Raw genomic sequence first — 22,946 nt, 5'->3', positions numbered from 1 at the left:
AGTGGAGATGAAGAAATAGAAAGTGATCTTTTTCTTCAAAAATTGTCAAAAATCTTGCCATTTCAAACCATATACACTCTTTTCTTCATTAACTCATTAAACAGTACTTTCCGGGAAACTACTAAGGGCATAGCAATAATGCCAGAGCCACAAACTCTGTTCATAATCCATTAGGAAAGATAAGACATATTTTCAAAAGACTATAGTACCGTCATGCAGATTACCAGGAATGAGGACTGTATGTACAAAAGGAAGGAAACCAAATCAGTTCTAAAGGATGTGAGCAAAGAAAGCGTCAGCATCTGAATTGGTCTGTGTGTGTACACTGGTAGGGTTAAGGAAGAACGCTATGCTTGTAGAGAGGTGGAATCTACAGAGCAGCAAAGTAGCCTGGAAAACCCCATTAGTCCATATTAGAAAGTGTTTATTCACTCATTCAACAGTTATCGGTCGTATTGTGTCGGTCTTGGGATATATCAGTTAATAGAACAGACAAAGATTCCTGTCTTTGAAGAGCTACCCTAACAGGGTAAAGTTAGTGCTTGGGGTGTTGAAGCAGGAAAGAGATGTGGGCTCCGCATCACTGAGGGCCTTGAGGACCAGGCCAAGGGGTCAGACTTTGGAAGCAGGATTCTTCCGCAGGGGTTTAGGGTAGGTTAGAAGCAGAGGCAGCGAGGCAAGTCAGGAAAACATTGTCAGCGTGAGACTGAGAAAGAACCGAACTGGGTAAAGCAGAGGAGACGTCAGAGACCAACAAACTAAAGGAAAAGCGGTGGTTTAAACCCATGGAGAGGCAGAATTGGTTCCATGATAAACGTGGTGAGGCCGCAGGGACAGAGGCGTTCAGTCTTCTCTGGGCCACATACTCCTTTGAAAACCTATTGAAATATTTAGATCCTCTTCCAGAAGAATACAGTAAACCTAAAACTTTGCATAAAATGTTAGGGGTGTCCATGGACTTGTAAAGCCTGTGCATAGACTGTGGATTAAGAATCTCTATGAGGAGGAGAATTTCAATCACCAAACCGTTACTGAGCATCTGCTCTTTAAAAGGCACTTGACTTTGGCCTTGGTGTGGGGCGGGCTGTGGGGGCGGGGGATAAATGACGGTAGCACAGCTCCTACCCCTAAAGTGTACAGAATTGCAGAGATGTTGGATTTTGACGTTGCCAGGGGGACACCTTAGGTGGAAGGGTTACTTATAATGATAAGGTATTAGAAACAATCTAAATATCCAGTAATAGAGGACTATGGTTCAATAAGTCATGCGGTATCCTTTCAGTATCTGAACTAAAAAGAGAAAGCTGAATTTATTGCTATTATCATAAGGGACAGCTTTGCTGGTCAGGCACAGTCTCTGAGAACAGCAGACTGCTGACCTGCTAGGGGGCTCGTGGGGAGAGCTCAGGGCTGGGGTGGGGACTTTCCGAGCCCTGACTTGACATCGCAGTGACTTACGTGAGACGTGCTGCTTGACCGAGCCTCACAGCTGTGTTTGTTGGGGTGGGTCTGCCTCTGACTACTGGCTGCCAGGAGTGAGGGGTTGGCACCTCTTAGTTGGCTGCAAAACTGCGTTCACCAAAGTGAGATGAAAGGTTTAAAACCGGTTCGGATGACTCCTTGCATCGTGGCTACAGAACATCTTTTCCTACATTTGTGGGAACATTTTTGATTCTCAACTCATATAATCAAGTATTAAGCTTTTAAAAATTATATTTTGAAATACTAATTACATGGTAAAACGTTTCCTATATAATGCAAAGAGGCAAAGCTGACCCCAGTGCTTTTGACCCCTGCCCATCTGTCTTCTTGCCCCCGTTCCCAGCGTACGGAGCTGTCCTGATGCTGGCCGGGTTTGCTGCGGGGGCAGCCTCCCGGGTGTCTCGCTTGCCTGGCTCTGTCCCCCTCAGTTCCCTCGGCCATGCTGTGCGGGCCGAGAGTGGAGTCTGTATGGAGACAGATGGTTATTAGATTTATCATGCTGATCATTTCATAATGCATGCAGGTGTCAAATCATTCTTTGGTACACCTGAAACTAACAAAGCATTGTATGTCAACTATATTTCAATTTAAAATAGGAAAATCATCTTGTGCTGTACGGTAGCACAAGATATATAGCACAGGGAACTCTACTCAATATTTTGTAATAACCTATATGGGAAAAGAATCTGAAAAAGAATAGATACATGTATATGCATAACTGAATCACTTTGCTGTACACCTGAAACTAACACAACATTGTAAATCAACTGTACTCCAATATAAAATTAAAAATTTTTTGAAAAGCAAAACAAAATCTTCAGGTTAAAACCTTACAGAAACCATCATCTTATGTTAAGATTTATCATCGACAACTCCCTAATAAAGATGAGCTGGATATTATGGGAAGAAAATTATAGGGGGAAAAAAGACTTCAGAAATATCCTGGTACATGCAAATATATAGCACATAAAAACCATTAAAATGTCAACATTGTTACTTCGGATGATAGATAACAGGAAATATATATCTGTCTGTTTTTCTACATTAAGCAAGTATATACTCCTTAGTTAATAATTAAATGAAAATGGAGGCAGAGGGTAGAGATTATCTTTTCAGGAAATATGGCTGGGTAGGAAGAAAAGAAAGCATGGTGTCTCAAATATACCATGTTGGAGACCCGTTTTGTATCTGTTACCACTTTCACCTGGAATTTTCTTCTCTTTCTTTTTCAGTTAGTTGATTCCTATTCATTCCCAGCTGATAACCTTGAGCAAGTTTTTTTTTACCCTTTCATCTCTTAGTTTCTCTGTCTATAAATGAGGATAATAATCGTACTTACCTCACAGAGGTTTTGAGGTGTTAGATCTGTTAATTTGGGTAAGGCATTTAACAGTAGAGTAGGAGCAAAATAAATACTAGTTAACTTGTTGTTGCTATCATCATCTCGTCATCACCATCATCATCATCACCACCATCACCATCATCATCATCACCATCATCATCATCACCACCATCACCACCATCATCACCATCATCACCATCACCATCATCACCATCATCATCACCACCACCATCATCACCATCATCATCACCACCACCATCATCATCACCATCATCACCATCACCACCGTCATCACCATCAACAGCACCATCATCACCACCATCACCATCATCATCACCATCACCATCATCATCACCACCAATCATCATCACCATCATCATCATCACCATCACCACCACCACCACCATCATCACCATTATGATCATCATCACCACCATCACCATCAACATCACCATCACCATCATCATCATCAACATCAACATCACCACCATCATCACCATCAACAACACCATCATCATCACCACCCTCACCATCATCATCACCATCATCATCACCATCACCACCACCATCATCACCATCATGATCATCATCACCACCATCACCATCATCATCACCATCATCACCACCATCACCATCATCACCACCATCACCATCATCATCACCACCATCACAATCATCATCAACAACACCATCATCATCACCACCATCACCATCATCACCATCATCATCATCACCACTATCACCATCATCATCACCATCATCATCACCACCATCACCATCATCATCACCACCATCACCATCAAATCATCATCACCATCACCACCATCATCACCATCACCACCATCATCAGCATCATCACCATTACCACCATCACCATCATCATCACCATCACCATCATCATCACCACCAATCATCATCACCATCATCATCATCACCATCACCACCACCACCACCATCATCGCCATTATGATCATCATCACCACCATCACCATCAACATCACCATCACCATCAACAACACCATCATCATCATCATCGCCATCATCATCCTTTAATATTTGTCTCCTTACAAAAGCCTTCTCTGATGTGAGGTATCTCAGGTAGTTTTTCCCTAATAACACCCTGTGCATAGCTCTCTCATGACGCTTATGCTGTATTTTATTTACTCACATATCTGTCTCCTCCCCAACTTCATTAAATCTTTTTCTTTATTTTTTAATTGAAGTATAGTTGATGTGCAATATTTTATGAGTTACAGGTGTACAATATAGTGGTTCACAATTTTTAAAGGTTATACTCCATTTAGAATTATTATAAAATATTGACTATATTCCCAGTGTTGTACAATATATCATTATAGCTTATTTTATACATAATAGTTTGTACCTCTTAGCCCCCTACCCCTATTTTGCCCCCTTCCCCACTGGTAACCACTAGTTTGTTCTCTATATCTGTGAGTCTGCTTCTTTTATGTTATATTCACTAGTGTGTTGTATTTTTATATTCCACATATGAGCAAAATCATTACAGTATTTGTCTTTCTCTGTCTGACTTATTTCACTTAGCATAATGCCCTCCAAGTCCATCCATGTTGCTGCAAATGGCATTATTTTATTCTTTTTTATGGCTGAGTAATATTCCATTGTCTATATGTACCACATCTTTTTTATCCAAATTCATCTGTTGATGGACACTTAGGTTACTTCCATATCTTGGCTATTGTAAATAGTGCTACTGTGAACACTGAGATGCATGTATCTTTTTGAATTAGTGATTTTGGGTTTTTCAGGCATACACCCAGAAGTGGAATTGCTGGGTCACATGGTGAGCATCCTGTGCCCAACACAGAGGAGGTGTTTCAAGTAAATGTTTGTGAAACCATCACAAGGATATACCAGGATTTTGGGGAGGGCTGTGGGGTGTGGGTGTGCATGTGTGAAAAACTAGCCTACTTATAATCACATGGTAACAAGTCGATGTAGGAGAAAATATTGGTGATGTGAGAAGAAGGGAGACTGGGGAGAACTGATGGTGTAAGTCTTTTGATTGTGGTAAGAGGTAGAATCCATGTTTTGGTGAAGGAACATTGCTCCTTTAACCAGTTGTCATGGTGTAATTTATGCCTTCTATTTTCTGGAAGAGTTTATGTGAAGTTGGTATTATTTATTCCTTAGGTGTTTAATAGAGTTCACTGGTAAAGCCAGGTGGGCCTGAATATAGGTAAGTAGGGTTGTGTGTGTGTGTGTGTGTGTGTGTGTTTTAACACATATAGGGATATAGGACCCTTTGAATTTTCTATTTCTTCTTGAGTTACTTTTGGTGATTTGTATCATTTAAGAGATTTATGCATTTTTGTCTAAATTAGAAGAAAACTTGACAATATGTTTACAATATTTCCTTATTGCTCTGTTAATGTCTGTAGGATCTGATAGTGATATCCCCTTTCTCTCATTCCTGATATTGGTAATTTATACCTTCTTTCTTCTGTTTCTGATCAGTCTGTCTAGAGGTTTATTGATTTTATTGATGTCTTCTCAAAGAACCAGCTTTTGGTTTCATTGATTTTCTCTTTTGTTTTTCTCTTTTCTATTTCATTGGTTTTTTACTCTTATTTTTAGTATTTTCTTTTTTCTGCTTACTTTCTCTTTAATTTGTTATTCTTTTTCAAGCTTCTTCAGGGGAAACTTTTATCACTCACTTGAGAATTTCTTTCTTTGCTAATAAAATAATTCAAAGCTAAACATTTCCACTAGGCACTGACTACCATTCCACAAATACTGTGCTTCCATTTTTATTAATTTCAAAATATTTTCTAAGTTCCCATGTGATTTCTCCTTTGACTCATAAAAATTAGATTATATTGTTTATTTTCCAAACATTTTAGGGACATCAGATACATTTCTATTATGGATTTATAATTTAGTTATATAATTATAACTAAATAAAATTATTGAAATTTCTTGTATGGTCTAGAATATGGTCTTTCTTAATTAATGGTCAAGTTGTTTGACAGCCTGTTTCAGATCATTTATATCCTCACCAATTTTCTATCTACTTTTTCTATCAATTCCTGAGAGAAGAGGGTTGAAATACCCTCAACTGTAATTTGTAGATTTGCCTATTTCTCCTTTCAGTTCTGTCAGTCTTTGCCTTATGTATTTTGAAGCTCTTGAAATTAGGTACAAACACATTAGGATTTTTATATTATATTTATGAATTAAATTTTTTATCATTATGAAATATCCTTCTTATTTTCTGCTAAGCTCCTTTGTTCTCAAATCTACTTTGATATTAGCTATGCTACTCTACTTTTCTTGTAATTGCTGTTTGTGTGGTACATCTTTCTTCATCCTTTTAATTTTAACATTTTAAAATATTTAAAGTGTTTATCTTGAAATTACCACGTAGTTACACCTTCTTTTAAATCTAGTCTGACAATCTCTGTGATTTAGATGGAGTTTTTAAACCATTTATAATAATTAATGTGATTATTGATGTTGTTGGGTTTCAATCTATTATTTTGCCATTTGTATTTCTACTATTGGCATATTAGATATACCTCTTCATTTTTTATATGTACTTTGTTACATCTGCCTTCACATACTATTATACCAGTTTACATAAAATGTAAGTATCTTAATAACAGTATACTTCCATTTCCCTATACCTGTTTCTACCTATATTGTAAGCTCCACAATATACTTTTATTATTTTTGCTTTAACAGTAAATTGTCTTAAAAAGAAATTTTTTTTTTTTTTTTTTTGCAGTATGTGGGCCTCTCACTATTGTGGCCTCTCCCGTTGCGGAGCACAGGCTCTGGACGCGCAGGCTCAGTGGCCACGGCTCACGGGCCCAGCCACTCCGCGGCATGTGGGATCTTCCCGGACCGGGGCACGAACCCGTGTCCCCTGCATCGGCAGGCGGATTCCCAACCACTGCGCCACCAGGGAAGCCCAAAAAGAAATTTTAAATGAGAAAAAAGATAATTTATATTGACACACGTATTTTCTATGTCCAGTGCTCTTTATCCCTTTGAGTTGATCCAGGTTTCCATTTAGCATCATTTTCCATCTGCCTGAGCAACTGCCTTTAACCTTTTATATAGTGCATGTCTGCTAGTAACAAATTCTCTCAGATTTTTGTTTGAAGATATCTGTATTTCATCTTCAGTTTTGAATGATGTTTTCACTAATTATGCAATTCTAGATTGACAGATTTTTTTGCTTTCAGCACTTTAAAGATTCATTATGTTATCTTCTGACTAGCATAGTTTCAGATGAAATATCCTTATTCTAATCTTTTTAATGTATCTTTTTTTTCTGGCTGCTTTTAAGACTTTATTTCTGTTCTTTCAATTTGATTATGATGTTTCTGATGTGATTTCCTTTGTGTTTATGTTTTTTGTTCATTGATCTTCAACTTGTGGTTTTATAGTTTTCTTCATATTGGAAAATTTTCAGCCATTATGTCTTTAAATATTTTCCCAAACCTTCTCCTCCTGGTATACAATTTCACATATGTTAGATGATGTGATATAGTCTCAGAGATTCATTAAGTCCAGTCTTTTGTCTCTCTGGCAATCATTTGGATATTTAAAATGCTTTTTCTTCATATTCGCTGATCTTTTCTTCTATAATGCCAAATCTGTTTTTTATCCTACCAGTGAAATTTTCCTTTCAGGTAGTATATTACTATGCTCTAGGCTATTTAGTTCTTTTTCATACTTCTATTTCTCTCTTCACTGTGTTCAATTTTTTTGTTTAAATATTTGGGTCTGTTTTTAATGGGTAGTTTAAGAACTTTGTCCACTAATTCCACCATCTCTATCATTTCTAGGTCTAATTCTGTTGACTGATTTTTCTCATGCTTATAGCTCACATATTCCTGCTTCTTCTCATGTTTAGTTATCTTTTATTGGATGATCAACACCATAAAATTTATATTGTTGGAAGCTGGGTTTTCTTGACTTCTTTTAAAAAATATTAGACTTTGTTTAGGAAGCAATTAAGTACTTGCAGATGACCAGTTTGACCCATCTGAAGCTTGTTTTTGAACTTTGTTAGAACTGACTTGAGGTTTTCTTTACTCTAAGGCTAGTTTAACCCCATGACTAAAGTGTGACCTTTGTGGATGTTCTGTGATGACTCTTCATTCTGGCTGGTTAGAGCTCAAATATCTCCCAGATTTGTGTGAGCTTTGGGAATTGTTCATCTTAAAGCTCACCAGTCACTTTTTACTTGGCCTTATAGAACTTAACCCTTTACATACCCAAAGTATCAGCAACAGACTCAAGAGGAAACCAGGTAGATTCTGAAGCTCCTTCTCTACATAGCTTCCTCCTGTCCAGTACTCGGTGCCCACAAATTCCAGCTTCCTCAGATTCCCAGCTCCAGTCTGTGTTTCCTCTACTCACAATACTGCTATGCTGTGCTTCGATTCCCCTTCCCCGTGTTCAGGCCCAGAATATGCCCTGCGATGGACACAGGGGTGATTGTAGGGCTTGTCGCATTTGTTTCCCCTCCCTTCACAGGGTCACAATCCTGTGCTTCTTGTTCCCAGCATCCTAAAGCTGTGTTTCCTGTGTCTTGTCCAGTTTTCTGGCTGTTTACTACAGCAGATTAAGTATGGTCCCAGTTACTCTATCATGGCCCAAGTGGAAATCATGAATTTTGTTTATGATTCTAAATTTATACTTTTATTTTAAGGTAAAATACAGAGATTTTCAAGTTTGAAAGTTCTGTAAATATATTAAGTTAAATATAAATATTTGTTATGAATTCTCTGAATATTTTTGTTGACAGGGTAGTACACAGTTATATATTAAAATCTGGCACCAGCTGGCCATAACTGTATTCACAGTATTTGAAGAAGCTTCAGATGAATGCCTGCAAAGCTTTTGAACAGGAAATACTGTGCAGTGCACTGAGCTTTATGCTATGTTTCAAGAATCTGGGAAGCATCTTTCTTTTAAATCCTAAAAACAAATATTTAATTCAGAAATGTATGCTATTATATTTTAAAGAAATTTCTCTTTATAAGATCTGGGCCTGCCTTAAGTACAAGTATTCTAGAGGAGTCTCCTAATTTTCTTCTCTCCAAATCATCTTCCCGGAAATCATGAATGCCTGAAGTTTCACCATTAATGATAGGAAAAAAAAAAAAAAGGAAGGAGAGACTTTTTTTGAATTAAGACCTGCAGAGAAACAGTAGCAATTAAGATGATTAACAACCATCGACACCTTTGTGAAAATTGTTTGGTTTGCTCCTTTCCAGTAGGGTTTTTAAAGCCAAGATTTTGATGGCAATTACATAGAGAAACAAACACATTGGGCTCTTTAGCAGAGAAGAGTGACCTGAGGACAGCAGAGGGGACTGAGTGCTTGGGGGAGGGGGAGGGCAGGCCAAGCACATGTCGGGGCAGAGAGAAAGAGCCGGAGATAAGAAAACAAAACAACTTTCTCATTTCAAGATGATGATTTTCCTCTCATCTGTTCAGGTCATGCTACAGATGATTGTTTGAAAATTGTATTTCTAAGTAGTAATGATAGCTGTAAAAATAAGATTTGGATTAAAAGAACTAACCCTAACCTAATTTTATGTATGGAAATAAAATGGACAGTGAGTACCATCCTGAGAATAAAATTATTCAAAACTGTTTTAGAGACAGTTTGCATGATAAATGAGCTATAAATTTTCAACCATGCTAAACTGGAGCTTTTTAGATTCATATAAGAAGAGTTCAGAAATCCAGACAACTGTGATTTAGGTTCACATAAATAGTAAAAACCTTGAAGGTTGATAAGTTAATTTTATTTCTTCAATTATTCTCATTATTCTCCAAAGTGTTGATTCTGCTCCATGTTGCTATTGGCAGTTGCTAGAGGTGTTCATATCTCACCCATTGGCCTCACTTTAAACTCATATTGGTAATGTCAGGTGGGCCTTAATACCTCCTGGAGTCCTGGGGCTCATACTGGATTCCTCAGCCTCTTCCCTTTCCCACTTCTTACATGGCTATTCATACCCTTTCCTCACACCTCAAATCTCCCAACAGTCTCTTCTGCCATCCTCATACTTTGCTGAGGAATCGTTTCTCCTACTCCACAGAGAAGTTGGAAGTGATCAGAAGTTCCCACCACTGTACCAGGGATAATTGACCTGCACTCCCAGCAAAGGCCACTCTGTCCCCTTGTGCCCTAGAACTCACCCCTTCTCCTTCACTCCAGGACATGCCGCCGGTAGATCTCTGGCATCATTTGTTTTTTCCTTCTCTACGGCCAGATCTTTCCCATCATCTTACACACATGCTGCTCTCTCGTCTTGTAAAAAAGAAAACAAGCATCAGCCCTTTCTTTACTCACTTCCCCTGCAACTTCCAGCCCATTTCTCTCCTTTTTTTTTTTTTTTGGTAACAAAACTGTGGACAACTTGTCTCATCTTCTCCAGTTCCCCCCTCCTACCCTGAGCTCCCTCTGATCCAGCTCTCCTCCTTGGTGCTGTACCAGAATCACTCATGTCCAGGCCACCACTGTCCTCCACACGCTCATGTCACATGACTCCCTGTAGAACCCGACACAGTTGACTAGTCCTGGAAACACTCTCTTCTCTTGGCTTCAGGATCCCATACTCTCCTGATTCCTTCTCTCTCTGGCCATTACTTCCATTTACTTTCCTCCCCATCTCCAGCCTCCTGACATCTGCAGGCCCAGGGCTCAGGATTCTTAGACTTCTGTTTTGGATACACACTCAGTGCCTTGAGATCTCATCCAGTAGCATAGTTCTACCTGCTGTTTATATACTAGTGACACTTGAATTTATACTTCTAACCTAGACCTCTCCTCTGGACTCCAGAACATTTGAACATATTCAAATGTTCACCTCAACACAAGGTGTCCAGTAGGCATCTCCAAACTTCATGTGTCCAAAACCAATCTCTTGATCTTTCCCCCAAATCTGTTCCACGTGTAGTTTTTTTTGATGTAAGTTCATGACAACCCCATTCTTCTAGTTGCTTAGGACAAAAATCTTGAAGTCATCCTTGATTCATCTCTTTATCTTGCAGCATTTCCAGTTGGTTCTACTTTGAAATCTTTCTCAGAATCTGACCACTTACCACCTTTTCTGTCACCGTCTGGATTATTTGCGGTAGATTCCCAACTGGCTTCTCTGCCTGACTCTTGCCCGAAACAAAAGCTAGAGTGGTCGTATGAACACTCATGTGAAACCATGTCCCTCCTGTACTGAAGACGCCTCCTTGACTCTCCATTTCACTCATGTTAAAACTCACGTTCCTTACAGCTGCTTACAACACCGTGAAGGATCTGGCCCCTCGTTCTCTCTCATCTTGTCCAAGGGAGATGCTGCTCATAGATTCTCCCTGTGCCTTGAACACACTGTGCATGCCTCTGCCTCGGGGCCTTTGCACTGGCTCTCCTCCTGTCTGGAGTGCTCTTTCCCTAGAGTCCACCATGGCTCCCTCGTCTCCTGCAGGACTCTGCTCATATATCACCCTCTCAGTGAGGCTTTCCCTAACTAATATGTTTTTAAAATTGTAAACTACCCCCTACCATTCCTCACTTCTCATCTCACTTTCTTGCTTTATCCTTCTTCATAGCATTTGCACCATCTAAAATATTATCACTTTGATAAGTTATATGATTGCTCTCTAGGTTAGAAGTTCCATAAAGGTAGGGAGAGATTTTTGTCTGTTTTGTCTGCTGCTCTAGTCCCGGTTGCCTGGAATGAATGCATGAGTTGGGTGGTTAATTGTAAAAGACTCTATCTGAGGCTGTGGGGTTCTGGGGCCAAGTAGCCTCAGACTCTTGAAGAGTAGCTGCATCTGCATCACAGGATGTTGTACACTAACCAGCCTCTCTGACTCCAGCTTTTTTGGGGAAAAGTAACAACCTTTATGACACTATAATTTTCATATTTTCTAGTAAGCATTTTTAAAGCCTTTAGAACAGTGTGTGCCACCGGGTAAGAGCTCTACAAGTATTTATTAAATAAGCAACAAGTACTTTATCAACAGCATTTTTTTATTAAAAAGTATTGGCAGGATGTGAAGCAAGACAAATAACTCTCATGAGGCTCAGTGTGGCCTCGATTCTGTAGTAGAGAGTGGCTTTATTAGTCATAGAGCCAGAATAGAGTCTGGTGATTTAGTAGAGAAAACAGCAATAGTCACAAGCCCTCTCTAGTCGGGAAAAAACAAAACTACCCAGTGTATTCAGCGCCATTATAGATGCAAAGAAATTTATGGGATAAACTCTAGAGAACTGCTTGTGAACTTAAGTTCATAAATTACACGGCTGTTGTCTTAGTCAGCTTGGGTTCTATTACAGAACACCACAAACTGGGTGGCTTATCAAGAATAGAAATTTATTTCTGATCGTTCTGGAAGCTGGAAGTTGGAGGTCAGGGTGCTGGTGCAGTCCAGTTCTAGTAAGAGCACTCTGCCAGGTTGCACATGGCCATCGTCTTATTGTAGCCTCAAACGGCAGAAAGAACTAGCTCACTGGCCTCTTCTTATAAAGGCCCTAATCCCATTCATGAGGGCTCCACCCCCCAACCTCATCACCTCCTGAAGCTTCACCCCAAATACCATCACATTGGTATTAGGGCTTCAGCCTTTGAATTTATTCCATGTCCACCCCTGGTTTGCTCCCTGGAGAGATGGAATGAGAGAGGGGACCCAGGTATAGCTCAGGGTTAAAATAAAAATGGGGTTGTACAAGAATCGGTATCCTGAACATCTAGGCACCCTTCTGAACACCCTGGCAGCCCGATGTATGCCTCCAGACGGTAAACCGGGGGGCACAGCTCTGGGCAAAAGGGTCCAAGAAGGATGTCCAGTCAGATACTGGTGTGAGAGAGTCCAGGAGCCTTAGTGATACCCTGTGATGACTCCACCTGTCCCCAAGCCTGCCTGTTTTAGAGGGCCACACTTTAAACAAGAAAGAACACCGAAGATCACCAAAAATTGAGGACATTTCTAAAGTGAAAAACAGAGACCAAAACAGGCTGGTACAGCAAAGAAATGAAAGGAACTAAGAAAAATACAGACACTCTAGAGAACAGAAAGAAAATTTAAATGTGTGTGTGTAGATGTAGACATTGTACAGGTGTGTATGAAATCAATCACCTCAGGAGAACTGGGATTCTCTGGGACGTCCTGTGCCGCGTGTTCTAGCCGGTGAAGCGCTTGTGCTCTGCCAGGTGGGGTCGGGTCCTGGCTCCATCACTTCCTAGATGCGACGCTGAGCAGCTCTCTTAACCCCTCTGTGGCACAGCTTCCTCGACTGTTAAAAATGGGGAGTGATGGTGTGTTCAGAGAACAACAATGAAACTCTTGGAAATTACAAACAGGACAGCCTGAGTCTTTAAAATCCAAACCAAAGTTTAACATCCAAAGTTGAGAGTTGCTCCAAAAGGCCAAAAAGACAAAGTAATGGAAAATAGAAACAACAAGAAAAAGATGCTAAACCTGTGAGGTCCAATATTCAGAGCTGCAGAGACAGGCAGACAGAGAGACAAGAGAGAAAGAGACCAGGGGGAAAAAGAGAGGAAATTAAGAGAGAAATGACCAAAGCCTTTTCTAGAAATGCAGGACACGAGTGCAGATTGAAAGGGCCCGTTTAGTGCCTGCACAATGGATGAGAAAAAAGGCCCAGCTAGGGCAAGTCACCGCGACATTTCCGAACTCGGAGGATAAAGTGAAGATCCTGAGGCTTCCAGGGAGAGGGAAAGCAGGTCACACACAAAGGATGGGAACTCGGGTGGCAAAGGAGATCATGGAGTTCTAAGTAATGTGGACTTCTTCTGGGAAGGCCACCCTACTTCCAGGCCATAGAAATTGTTTGATGTAGATGTATCTGTCACTTCAAAAAAAGAGCTCTTGTGTGTCAGGCAGAGTAGGGCTCAGACCTTGGCTCAGTGAGTCTAAAATCTCCTATCAGCCTCCACCAGGAGGGTCTAGTTCTTTTCTCTTTAAACTAAGGGAAAGAGTGTTAAATTTACCGTCTTCCCTCCCCCACCTCCGATTCCCTCTCCCCTCGTTTCCTCTTCCTTCTCCTCTGTTTCCTCTCTTCCCCGACTTCACACACGTTTGCTGGGTCTATTTCTGTCTCTCCTTCTCCCTTTCTCTTCCCACAGAAGTCTGTGTTTGTCTAATAATTGGCAGGAGAGATCTTTTTTTTTTTCTCTTTTGCTTTTTGCTTTTTAAGTGATGAATAGTTGGCGTTAGATCAAAGGCAAGCCCTGTGGTTTTCTGGCTGCCCCAGAAGGGCGGTGCAGCTGGCAGCCATCCCAGCTGCCTGGTGATAGGCGTGTGCGAGAGATACCAACCTCACAGGTCACTGTGTGTGTGTTCATTGCATGTGTTTTTCAGGCCAACAGCAGGCTGAAGCAGATTGAGAAAGAATACACTCAGAAGCTGGCCAAATCCTCACAGGTAAGAACTTTAAAGAAAAAAAGAGCAAAACCAAAACAAACAAGAAAGAAACCTACCATAAAAGCATTTGTACTTTAGAGCTAAATGTGATTCTTTTCAGTTTTTTATGGATTAGTATCATATTTTTGATGAGTATGTGGATGCTATTAATATTTCAGTCTTAACTTTTTAAAATCAGGCATATTGAACCATTTGAACTGACACACACACGCACACGCACTCACACACACACTCAGATATTGTAAAACCAGCCTGTGTACTTGAACAAGTCCAGGCTGAAACATATTTCACAAGGGCTGGAGATACACACCTACATTTGTGATGTAAGCAGTTTGATACCATCTGTGCTTTTTTTGCAGTATTCCATTTTGCTGCACCTAAAGACTGCTTAACAACAAGATTCAAAATGGCAAATATACTGGGTTAAATTAGAAGCTCAACTGTTGACTCCTTTTGGGAAAAAGAAGAATTACAAGGGCCAACATTCACATCTTGCTGGATGTCGTTACTATAGTAGTTGTGGTAGAAGGCCAAATACTGAACACTTGTCTCTACTTGACTTACGATGCTTGGAGTCCTTCTTCTGCACACGTTGTTATAATGATGTCCTCTGGCATCATCTAGGGAATTCCAAACATTCCTTAGTTGTATGAGTCATTGTGGAATAAATAAAATGCTGATTTTCATCTTACAGATGGATAGATGAAGCCATTTCATTTTGTGGACATCATATCTGATGATTTTTAAAAGCAACTTTTCTGAGTATTTTTGCCATGTATAGTGAGATGTGGCAGTCAGCTGAAATGTATGTACACAGTGGTAGTACTAGCAACACTACAACAGAACGATAATGAAATTAAGACTTTTATGGGGCACTAATCACATTGATTCATTCAGTTTCATTCACAGGAACTCTGGAATTAGAAACTCTTACTGGCCCCATTTTTCCGTTTGAGAAAACTGAGACTCAGAGAGGTGAGGTCACGCAGGTTAGCAAGCGACTGAGCCAGGACCCAGCCTGTATTCGACATCGGAACGGAAGGTCTTAACCTGACACCACCAGTCTGGCCCAACCCCTCACATTTTTAATATGGCAAAACTCTGCCGATAATTATGAAATTTCTTAGGTTCTACAGTTATTTCTAAAATGTGCATATATTATATAATTCACACCCCATTAGGAAAGCAAAAAGTCTTTGTCTAAGTGAAGACAAATGTGTTTATCTAAAAGATGATGGTGATGTCTCAATGGCCATTATTCCAGGAAACAACATGGGGAAATATCCTTTTTAATCCACTGAGAAAGATTCTTATAATCAAAAGAAATCTTATTACTCCAAAAGCTAAACTAAAATGTGAAAAAAACCCAGCTGGCATACCCTTACATCCTGCTTATTTTGCTTTATGTTAAATGGCGGAGGTAGACCGAAAGTGAGATACAAAATAGCTGATAGAAATGCTTAAACACTAAGAGTATTTAAGTTTTACCTAAAGGAAGGTGTGAAGAAGCCTGATTAGTCCATATTAAAGCAAATTAAATGTAAGTTGGGGGGAAGAAAGCCTAAGCTTTGGAGTCCACAGACCTGAGTCCGAATACCAGCTCCACCACTTACGTGACCTTGAGCGAGTTACCTGCTCTCTCTGGAATCCAGTTTCCTCATGTGTAAAATGGGAGAGTAGTCTACTTACCTCATAGGACAGTTTTAAGTATTAAGTAACACAATGCCAGAAAAGTGCTTAGTACAAGGCCTAGGACACGGTAAAGCATTTAACAGCTATTAGTTCTTATAGGAGCCTATGAAATCTCAGTGGAGAAAGGAAAGGGGGAGCAAAGAATGAAAAATGTATGGAAGGAGCAAGAAATTACGTATTTTAAATTTATTTCTGGGTGCTCAAGAACTGATAATATCTCCCTCCAAAATTCGGAGAGGCAAAGGGTTGCTGGGTATTTCCCCGTGTAAGGACATGAAGCACGTAGGGAGCAGACAGCTGGTGACGACTGTCACGTGCTGTGGCCACCATTCGTAAATGAAAGGGCAGTGCAACACCCAAAAAGAAAAATCCTAGAAAAGATAGAATAACATAATAAAAGATAGTCCATTCTTCTCATAAGAGGTAGGATGACCTTACATTACAAACATTTTGTTTGCCCACCTCTAAATAATATAAATATTTAAATGCATATAAATATATGTATATCTTTATATCTGTGAACTGGCATTTGAGAAACACTTGTCTATAATAAAGTCAGTTCAGAGAAACAGATTATTTGAAAATAAACAGTATACAACAGAACTGTGGATGGATGTTTGCTGTTTTCCAGTGATAGTCTGCTGGAATCTCTAACTCATATCTCGGCTGAGGAGAATGCCAGAAGCAAAGCTGCTTAACTGTTTATCAGATTTTTTAAATCCCTCTCTCGAAAAAAAAAAGTAAAGTAATAAGATGAATGCATTAGTAATGAATACACTGGTACCTAGGGAAGCATCAGGTTAAATTTGGAAAATATTTTAAATATTTTACTCCCTTAAAGGAAGGCACTTAACCTCTAAGATTTTATCAAGCTCTAGGACCTAGTAGACCATGCACTCTGAACGCTCACAGGCCCAGGACGGCGCCCCTCCTGGGTCACTCAGCGATCACCCTGACGGCAGCGGTGGTACCATGTCTGAGAACACTCCCAAGTATAACTTCCATCAGAATCGCATAGTTGTTCTTTTTTATCTTCATATTACATATTAACCTTGCCTCTCCATCCTTCATGTGGTTTTCCCCACTCATCTGACTTACCTAGTGGCCATTTTTCAAAGAAAAATATTGCCATTTTTGCAGGAATGTAGGTAGCTGCGGAGAAATGCTAGCAGAGCCTGCCCATCGCCGAGGGACCGATGTCCCTCCGCATGGCCCCCAAGCCCCCACTGGCGAAGATTAGAGCCTGGGCTCATGCCCCGTGCCCATATGCCCCCCTCCCTGCCACTCTTCAGGGTGGCCACCCAGAAGGCACGGGTGCCCCTCTTCCACTTACTTTCTAGGTATCTTCAATGTTTTCCAAACCTTGCCATGTATGCCTTGTCCACTGTATTTTAAAGAAGAGTTTTATGAACATCTCCAACTCTACTATGATCTAAAAAACAAGAGAGTTAAAAATAAAATCTTAACCTCTATTTAGAATCCTGTTATTTTTAAGACCTAATAAGACCACTGACATTTATGCAAAGTAGAAATTGCTTAACAATATGATGAAATATTACAGCTTTCATTGGTTAGGTTGCTTACAGTATTAGCCCCAAATAACTTTCCTTTTGCTTCCCCAAATATTAATTTTTAATATCCATATGGAAATGTTCTTATCCACTTCTTTCTCTGAAGCTAATACAGGGTAGATATTTAGTTGAGTGGTAGCATTTTGTCTTATGATTTTTAATATGATTCAGTCAAACCCGGTGGCATTTGATTATGATTGTACAGGTCAGTTTTTCTTTTTCTCAGAAACTTTTTACATTATTACTCTATGAAAAGACTAAATTTCTCAATATAATTGGCCAGGGAATTATTTTTTCTTATTTACTATGATTATAGTTCCAATACTTAAATATCTATCGAGTGCCAGTTGTGTGCCCTGAGCTAAGGAGAGAATAGTCTGTTGTCTTATACTGTAGGTCTACAGCCAAGAACTGATTCATCTAGTTAGTGTGATTATTTCTCAATCTTAGAGTAAACCTCAAATCTGCTTCCAAAATTATCCATATTTCAGCCACCTCTCTAAATCCATCATGTCTATCAGTCTATCAATTCATTTATCTATATGAGGTATTTCACCTGAAGTGTTTTGACACTCTCCCTATATCATCTTCATAAGTTTTAAAATATAACTTGCCAAAGATAATCTCATTATTTCCCCAAAGGAATTTCCTTATTCCCGCAAAGAACGTTAAGGTTTCATTTTCTACACAAAAGCAAGCGTGTTCTCCTCAGAACATCCTGGTCTTCACCCACCATTCCTTCCAAAACCTGCATTTATTTATTTTTGATGTACGCTGTCATAAATCTTCTGAAAAGAAGAGATCCATGTCTTATGTCCTGGTGGTCATTTGAAGAGCCCCCAAATATTTTTTACCTTCAGTCTTGATCAGTTAGAAGCGAATCTAAATCTTACTAATTTTTAAAGACACAAAATTACTTTGTACCATAAAAATGCGCTGTGTAATCGTGGCGGTGGTATACGAATCTACACGTGATAAAATTGCGTGACAGAACTAAACACACACGTGCGCGCGCGCGCACACACACACACTGAACACATTACAGAATTAAACTCAACACTTCTACCACGTTTCAGTTTACTCAACTTGAAACACTGCACTAGTCATTGAAATAGTTATTTTTACTATTTGGCCCCATGTTCTTATAAAATATCACTCTTAAGTTTCATGCTGGGCCAAGGAAATCTGGCTGTTTCGTATCTCCAGCTCCCCTTGCTCTGTGCCTGTGAGTGAGCTGGTTATTCTGCGCCTCAGTTTTTGACATTTACTCTAAGAATTTAACCTTCCCTGTTTCATAGAAGTGCTATGAGAATTAACTGAATTGCAGCCAGAATGGAAACACTTAATCAAAATTCAGAAAACAGATGAAAACATCTTCATTCTCAGTAAATGAATCCCTCTCCTCATTGCAGAAGGTTCAGGTTTGCATTTAAAAATATTAATATATTTTGTCATTTATTTCACACTTGTTTTATATTTGATTATTTACAAATTCTAAGTGTTAACCTTTGTTACAGTGAGTTTGCTCACTTCTCAAAGCTTAAGTGTTCCTTTTTTGGGTAAATATGCTACTTATGTCAGTAGTAACAACTAATGCTTCTATAGCCCTTGGCATCTGGAAGACTCCAGACACTTTCTATTTACTGCCTTATGGTACTGTAATCTAGTTTTGTCATCAAATAATAGTTGAAAAACTGAGCTTCAAGGAAAATATAGTACTAACTGGTCCAGTGTTTCTCACCAGTCAGCCCTTCTCCTATAGACCCAACAGCATAAAGTTCTAACCCAGGAGGAAGGTTGCTTCTTTTATTAGAAGAAACAACCATTTCCTGCTTTTGAAAGGTCATCGCTATTGAATTTGAAAGGAAATGGGTACATCCAAACCAAAGGAAGAGCAGTGCTCTCAGTAAACCTATTAAAGAAAAGGTCCCTCATCCGATTTACTTTGAGACCATGGAGGGAACCCAGTCATGGAGACACCCGCTTCTCAAATGTAGAGAATACTGCGGGAGCCTCTGAAATGACTCATTTGAACCAAAAATAAACTTTCATGGATATATATCAGTCAGGAAGAAAGCAACCTATTTGGAACTATATCATAATAAACTTCTCTTCAGTACCAAAACCTTGTTTAAAAGGAAGACAAAGTAGTAGCTAGTTCAGAGGAACCAACTAGTACAGCAGTCGACCTGTCTGCAGGGTTCAAATCCTGCCTGTCTCCTGGTCGCATGGCATCAGCAACGTCACAGGTTGACCTCTTGCTCTGCCTCTGTCTCTCCATTTATAAAAGATGGGCAATGACAGTGCTTGTCACACAGTAGTAACTGACACAGGAACTGAAGTGCTTAGCACAGTACACAAGCGTTAGTAAACACTCAAAAATCATTGTGTAGAATTAGGTAACTATGAACCATGAACTCTGTTCATGATTTTCTTTGGTTATTAGAGTTCAAAGTATTATGAAAGGCAAAATAGTTTTTTTTTTCACTCTAACAAGTATGTTTCTCAGTAAAATAAATCCTGACACATTTCATATTTTTGAGATCACAGATGTTCTTTCCTCTGATGAGTAAACATTGTGGAATGTTATAGTGGGAACGGCTTCCAAGTATATTTGGTTCAGCAGTTGTTCACCATTCACAGTTTTATTAGAGTCTTTTATTGTGTGGAATTTCATGCGTTAGTGTGTGTGATACATTAATTGAAAATATTTAGTTTGTGGACTAGAGTTTTGCCAAATCCATTCTTTCGTGAAGCATAAATACATATAAACTAGAGGCCTCTCACTGAAGAAATTGAAGCTACAGCATGCTGTTTTCATTTTAGATCATAGCAGGGCTTCAGACGAACATCTCCTTTCTGAAAGAGGAGAGCAGCCAGCAGCGGCTCGCTGCAGAAAGGCAGCTCCAGGACGTTGTACAGAAGTTTGAAGATGAGAAGAAGCAGCTGATTAGAGATAATGACCGAGCAATCAAGGTAATCTGGAGACCCCAGTAACCAGTGGTACCAGCTGCTTTAATGTAATTAAAAGGAGGGCTGAAACCCCAGCAGTGGGCGGATGAATGCAGGTATCTGGCTTGCTCACACAGCCTGCAGTAATCCATTCACTGGACTCTAACTTTGATGTAGCCAGTGACTCAGGCTGCCTTCCCTCTAAAAGATCACATGCCAGTGGAAAAAGTCATTTTGGGCAAGCCCAGTCCATTCACATTGAACAAATATTTGAAAAATACCCTGTCCTTTCTCTTGAGAACCACTTTGGAGCTGTCTCTTGAAATTAGAATGACTGTTTTAGCCCAGTACTGCTGGCTAATAAATTCAGAAGTCAGCTTCCAGTTTACATTCTCTTCTCTGCCCACATCCTTTCATTATGGATTCGCATAATGAGAAAGAACCTGTTTGAGGTTTGGAATGCCAACCATCTGATGTGCTTTGAAACCGTACTGTGTTGCTGCTGAGAACCTAGGTTGTTTCAAATGGCTTCAGAGGATCACACCTTTAATAGCAACAGAAAATCCCCTGGACCCTGATCCTTTAGGTGATAGGCAGTTAGATCTCAAAGTAGTTTCTTCTTGGCTTCATAGCAGTGAATATTTTTGTAAGTGTCTACATCATGCTGTGTTTAATCTGTGAGGATAAGCATCTGGAAACCTTTATAAATAAGATTTAAAAGAGAACAAAACATTTTTTAAAGAATTCCCAGCAAAAGATTATTTTTCAGTGATTTTACTTTGTTATAACAATGCTTGAAGTATGTAATCATACAAAGCAAAGAAAAATAAAAGAGACATTTGGGTCACTGCCTTTTTCTGCCTCATCCCTCCATCTTTCTTTTCTCTAGCCTATTGTAGGCAATCTGAGTAGCTTAGGGAGAAGTCAGTGTTAATGTCAGTTGCTTTGTTGTATATACCCTTTAAGCCTGGACAGCCCTGAATAGAAGAAAAACCTAAGACATGGACCGAACCTTAGAGGCGAGTATATCCAGCCTCCTCACTTTAGAGGTGAGGACTTGTTTTGTCGTTAATGAGATTTTCCCTGTATTTTTCCATCTATGAGTGTTTTCTCCCCCTACATGTGATGAGACAAATAAAGATGTTTTTTTTTCATATTCTGGTAATTTTAACAAATCTCTGAAACTCTTCATTTATAGATGCAGAGGAAGTACTCATTGATCTGTAGAACTGTTTTGCTTTGCATGAACTGAGTTAACAACTTTATTTAAATTCTTTTGCTATATAAAATTTTCATTTTAAGTGAGTTTCTTTTCCACTTGATACCCAGATACCGAGTGGTAGGTAACTTCCACATTTTAAATAAGTAATTGAATCCCAATATATGCAAAAGGGGAACATTCATTTACTTCATAACAACAGAGTTTCCAATACTGTTTCTTAAAGATCAGAACATCTTGAAAGAAATGTAATTAGTATAACTGCCTATTTTTAATTAATTTTTTTGCAGTTTTAATCCATTCACCTGTTAAAAGGGAAAAACATTCTGACCCTAATTTCCAACAGACTGTCAAATCATAAAGACTGAAGTTGAAGTTAAAAGATGGCAGTACATATATATGTACATATATATATTTATATTATATTTATGACATATAATGACCAAAACATAGGTACCTGAAAATAATTAAAATCACAATGTAGATAAGATATAGTTGAGTTTTGATTCACTCACATAGATCATGGATAGTGAATGACTTTTTCTTTTACTAACCTATATCAGATAGTTAATGTTTTAGCACTTGTTGCCTTGCATGATTTTTTTTAGGCTATGTCACAAAAAATAATAGGAATAATAGCTGATATTTCTTCAACAAGTAGTATGTACCAGGCTCTCTACCAAACATTTTCATTCACCTCACGTTCCACTGTCTCATTTAAGCTTTATGAGTAATCTTTACGAGGAAGAGTGTCTCTATCATCCCCATCTTACAGATGGGAAAACTGAGGCTCTGGGGTGAAGTAACTAGCCAGAGGTCAGATGGCCAGATAACTGTCAGAGCCAGGTTCAAGTCACGGTCTTCTGACCTGACAGCCTCAGCTATTAACCGTTACACCAGACCCCTGCATCTACATTGTCTGTGAAAGTGAATCAGTGACCAAGTGCGTAACCAAGTCAGGGTGTCATCACTCTGATTCCCTGTCTACCTGAATGATGACAGCACTTTTGCAACAGTTGTTTGATCTGGACATCCTAATTGTGTTTGAGTGTTTTGTACAGGCAGATACATGGAGGGATAGAGATACTCAGAGACAGAGTCACCACGAGGCTTGTATTTGGTTTTCTGAGACCAAGTACATTTGCCTGCATGTACATTCAAGTAAGCTCGTATGGACCTAATACTTCGTAGTATTAGGTCTTACTGTGTTTAAATATTTGCTATAAGAACAGTGTGC

The 22,946-nt window shown here is 39.3% G+C and overlaps 1 protein-coding gene across 18 annotated transcripts in view; it reads left to right on the top strand.

The window, feature by feature from the left end:
• Positions 1-22,946, top strand: part of CEP112 (centrosomal protein 112) — a 419,667-nt gene that overhangs the window by 307,291 nt on the left and 89,430 nt on the right. For 15 of the 18 annotated variants that reach the window (XM_060080554.1, XM_060080547.1, XM_060080550.1 and 12 more), the window contains 2 exons: positions 14,213-14,275; positions 20,365-20,514. The exons of 2 other annotated variants lie outside the window; for them this stretch is intronic. In XM_060080554.1, the coding sequence (XP_059936537.1) occupies positions 14,213-14,275; positions 20,365-20,514 (213 nt within the window). Of the gene's footprint in view, positions 1-14,212; positions 14,276-14,634; positions 14,704-20,364; positions 20,515-22,946 lie in introns of those variants that run through there. One more of the 18 variants, XM_060080561.1, reaches the window with a different exon arrangement.

This window comes from Mesoplodon densirostris, chromosome 18, assembly GCF_025265405.1.
Source record: "Mesoplodon densirostris isolate mMesDen1 chromosome 18, mMesDen1 primary haplotype, whole genome shotgun sequence".
Classification (NCBI taxonomy): domain Eukaryota; kingdom Metazoa; phylum Chordata; class Mammalia; order Artiodactyla; family Ziphiidae; genus Mesoplodon; species Mesoplodon densirostris.
This window is presented reverse-complemented; position numbering and strand designations above follow the sequence as displayed.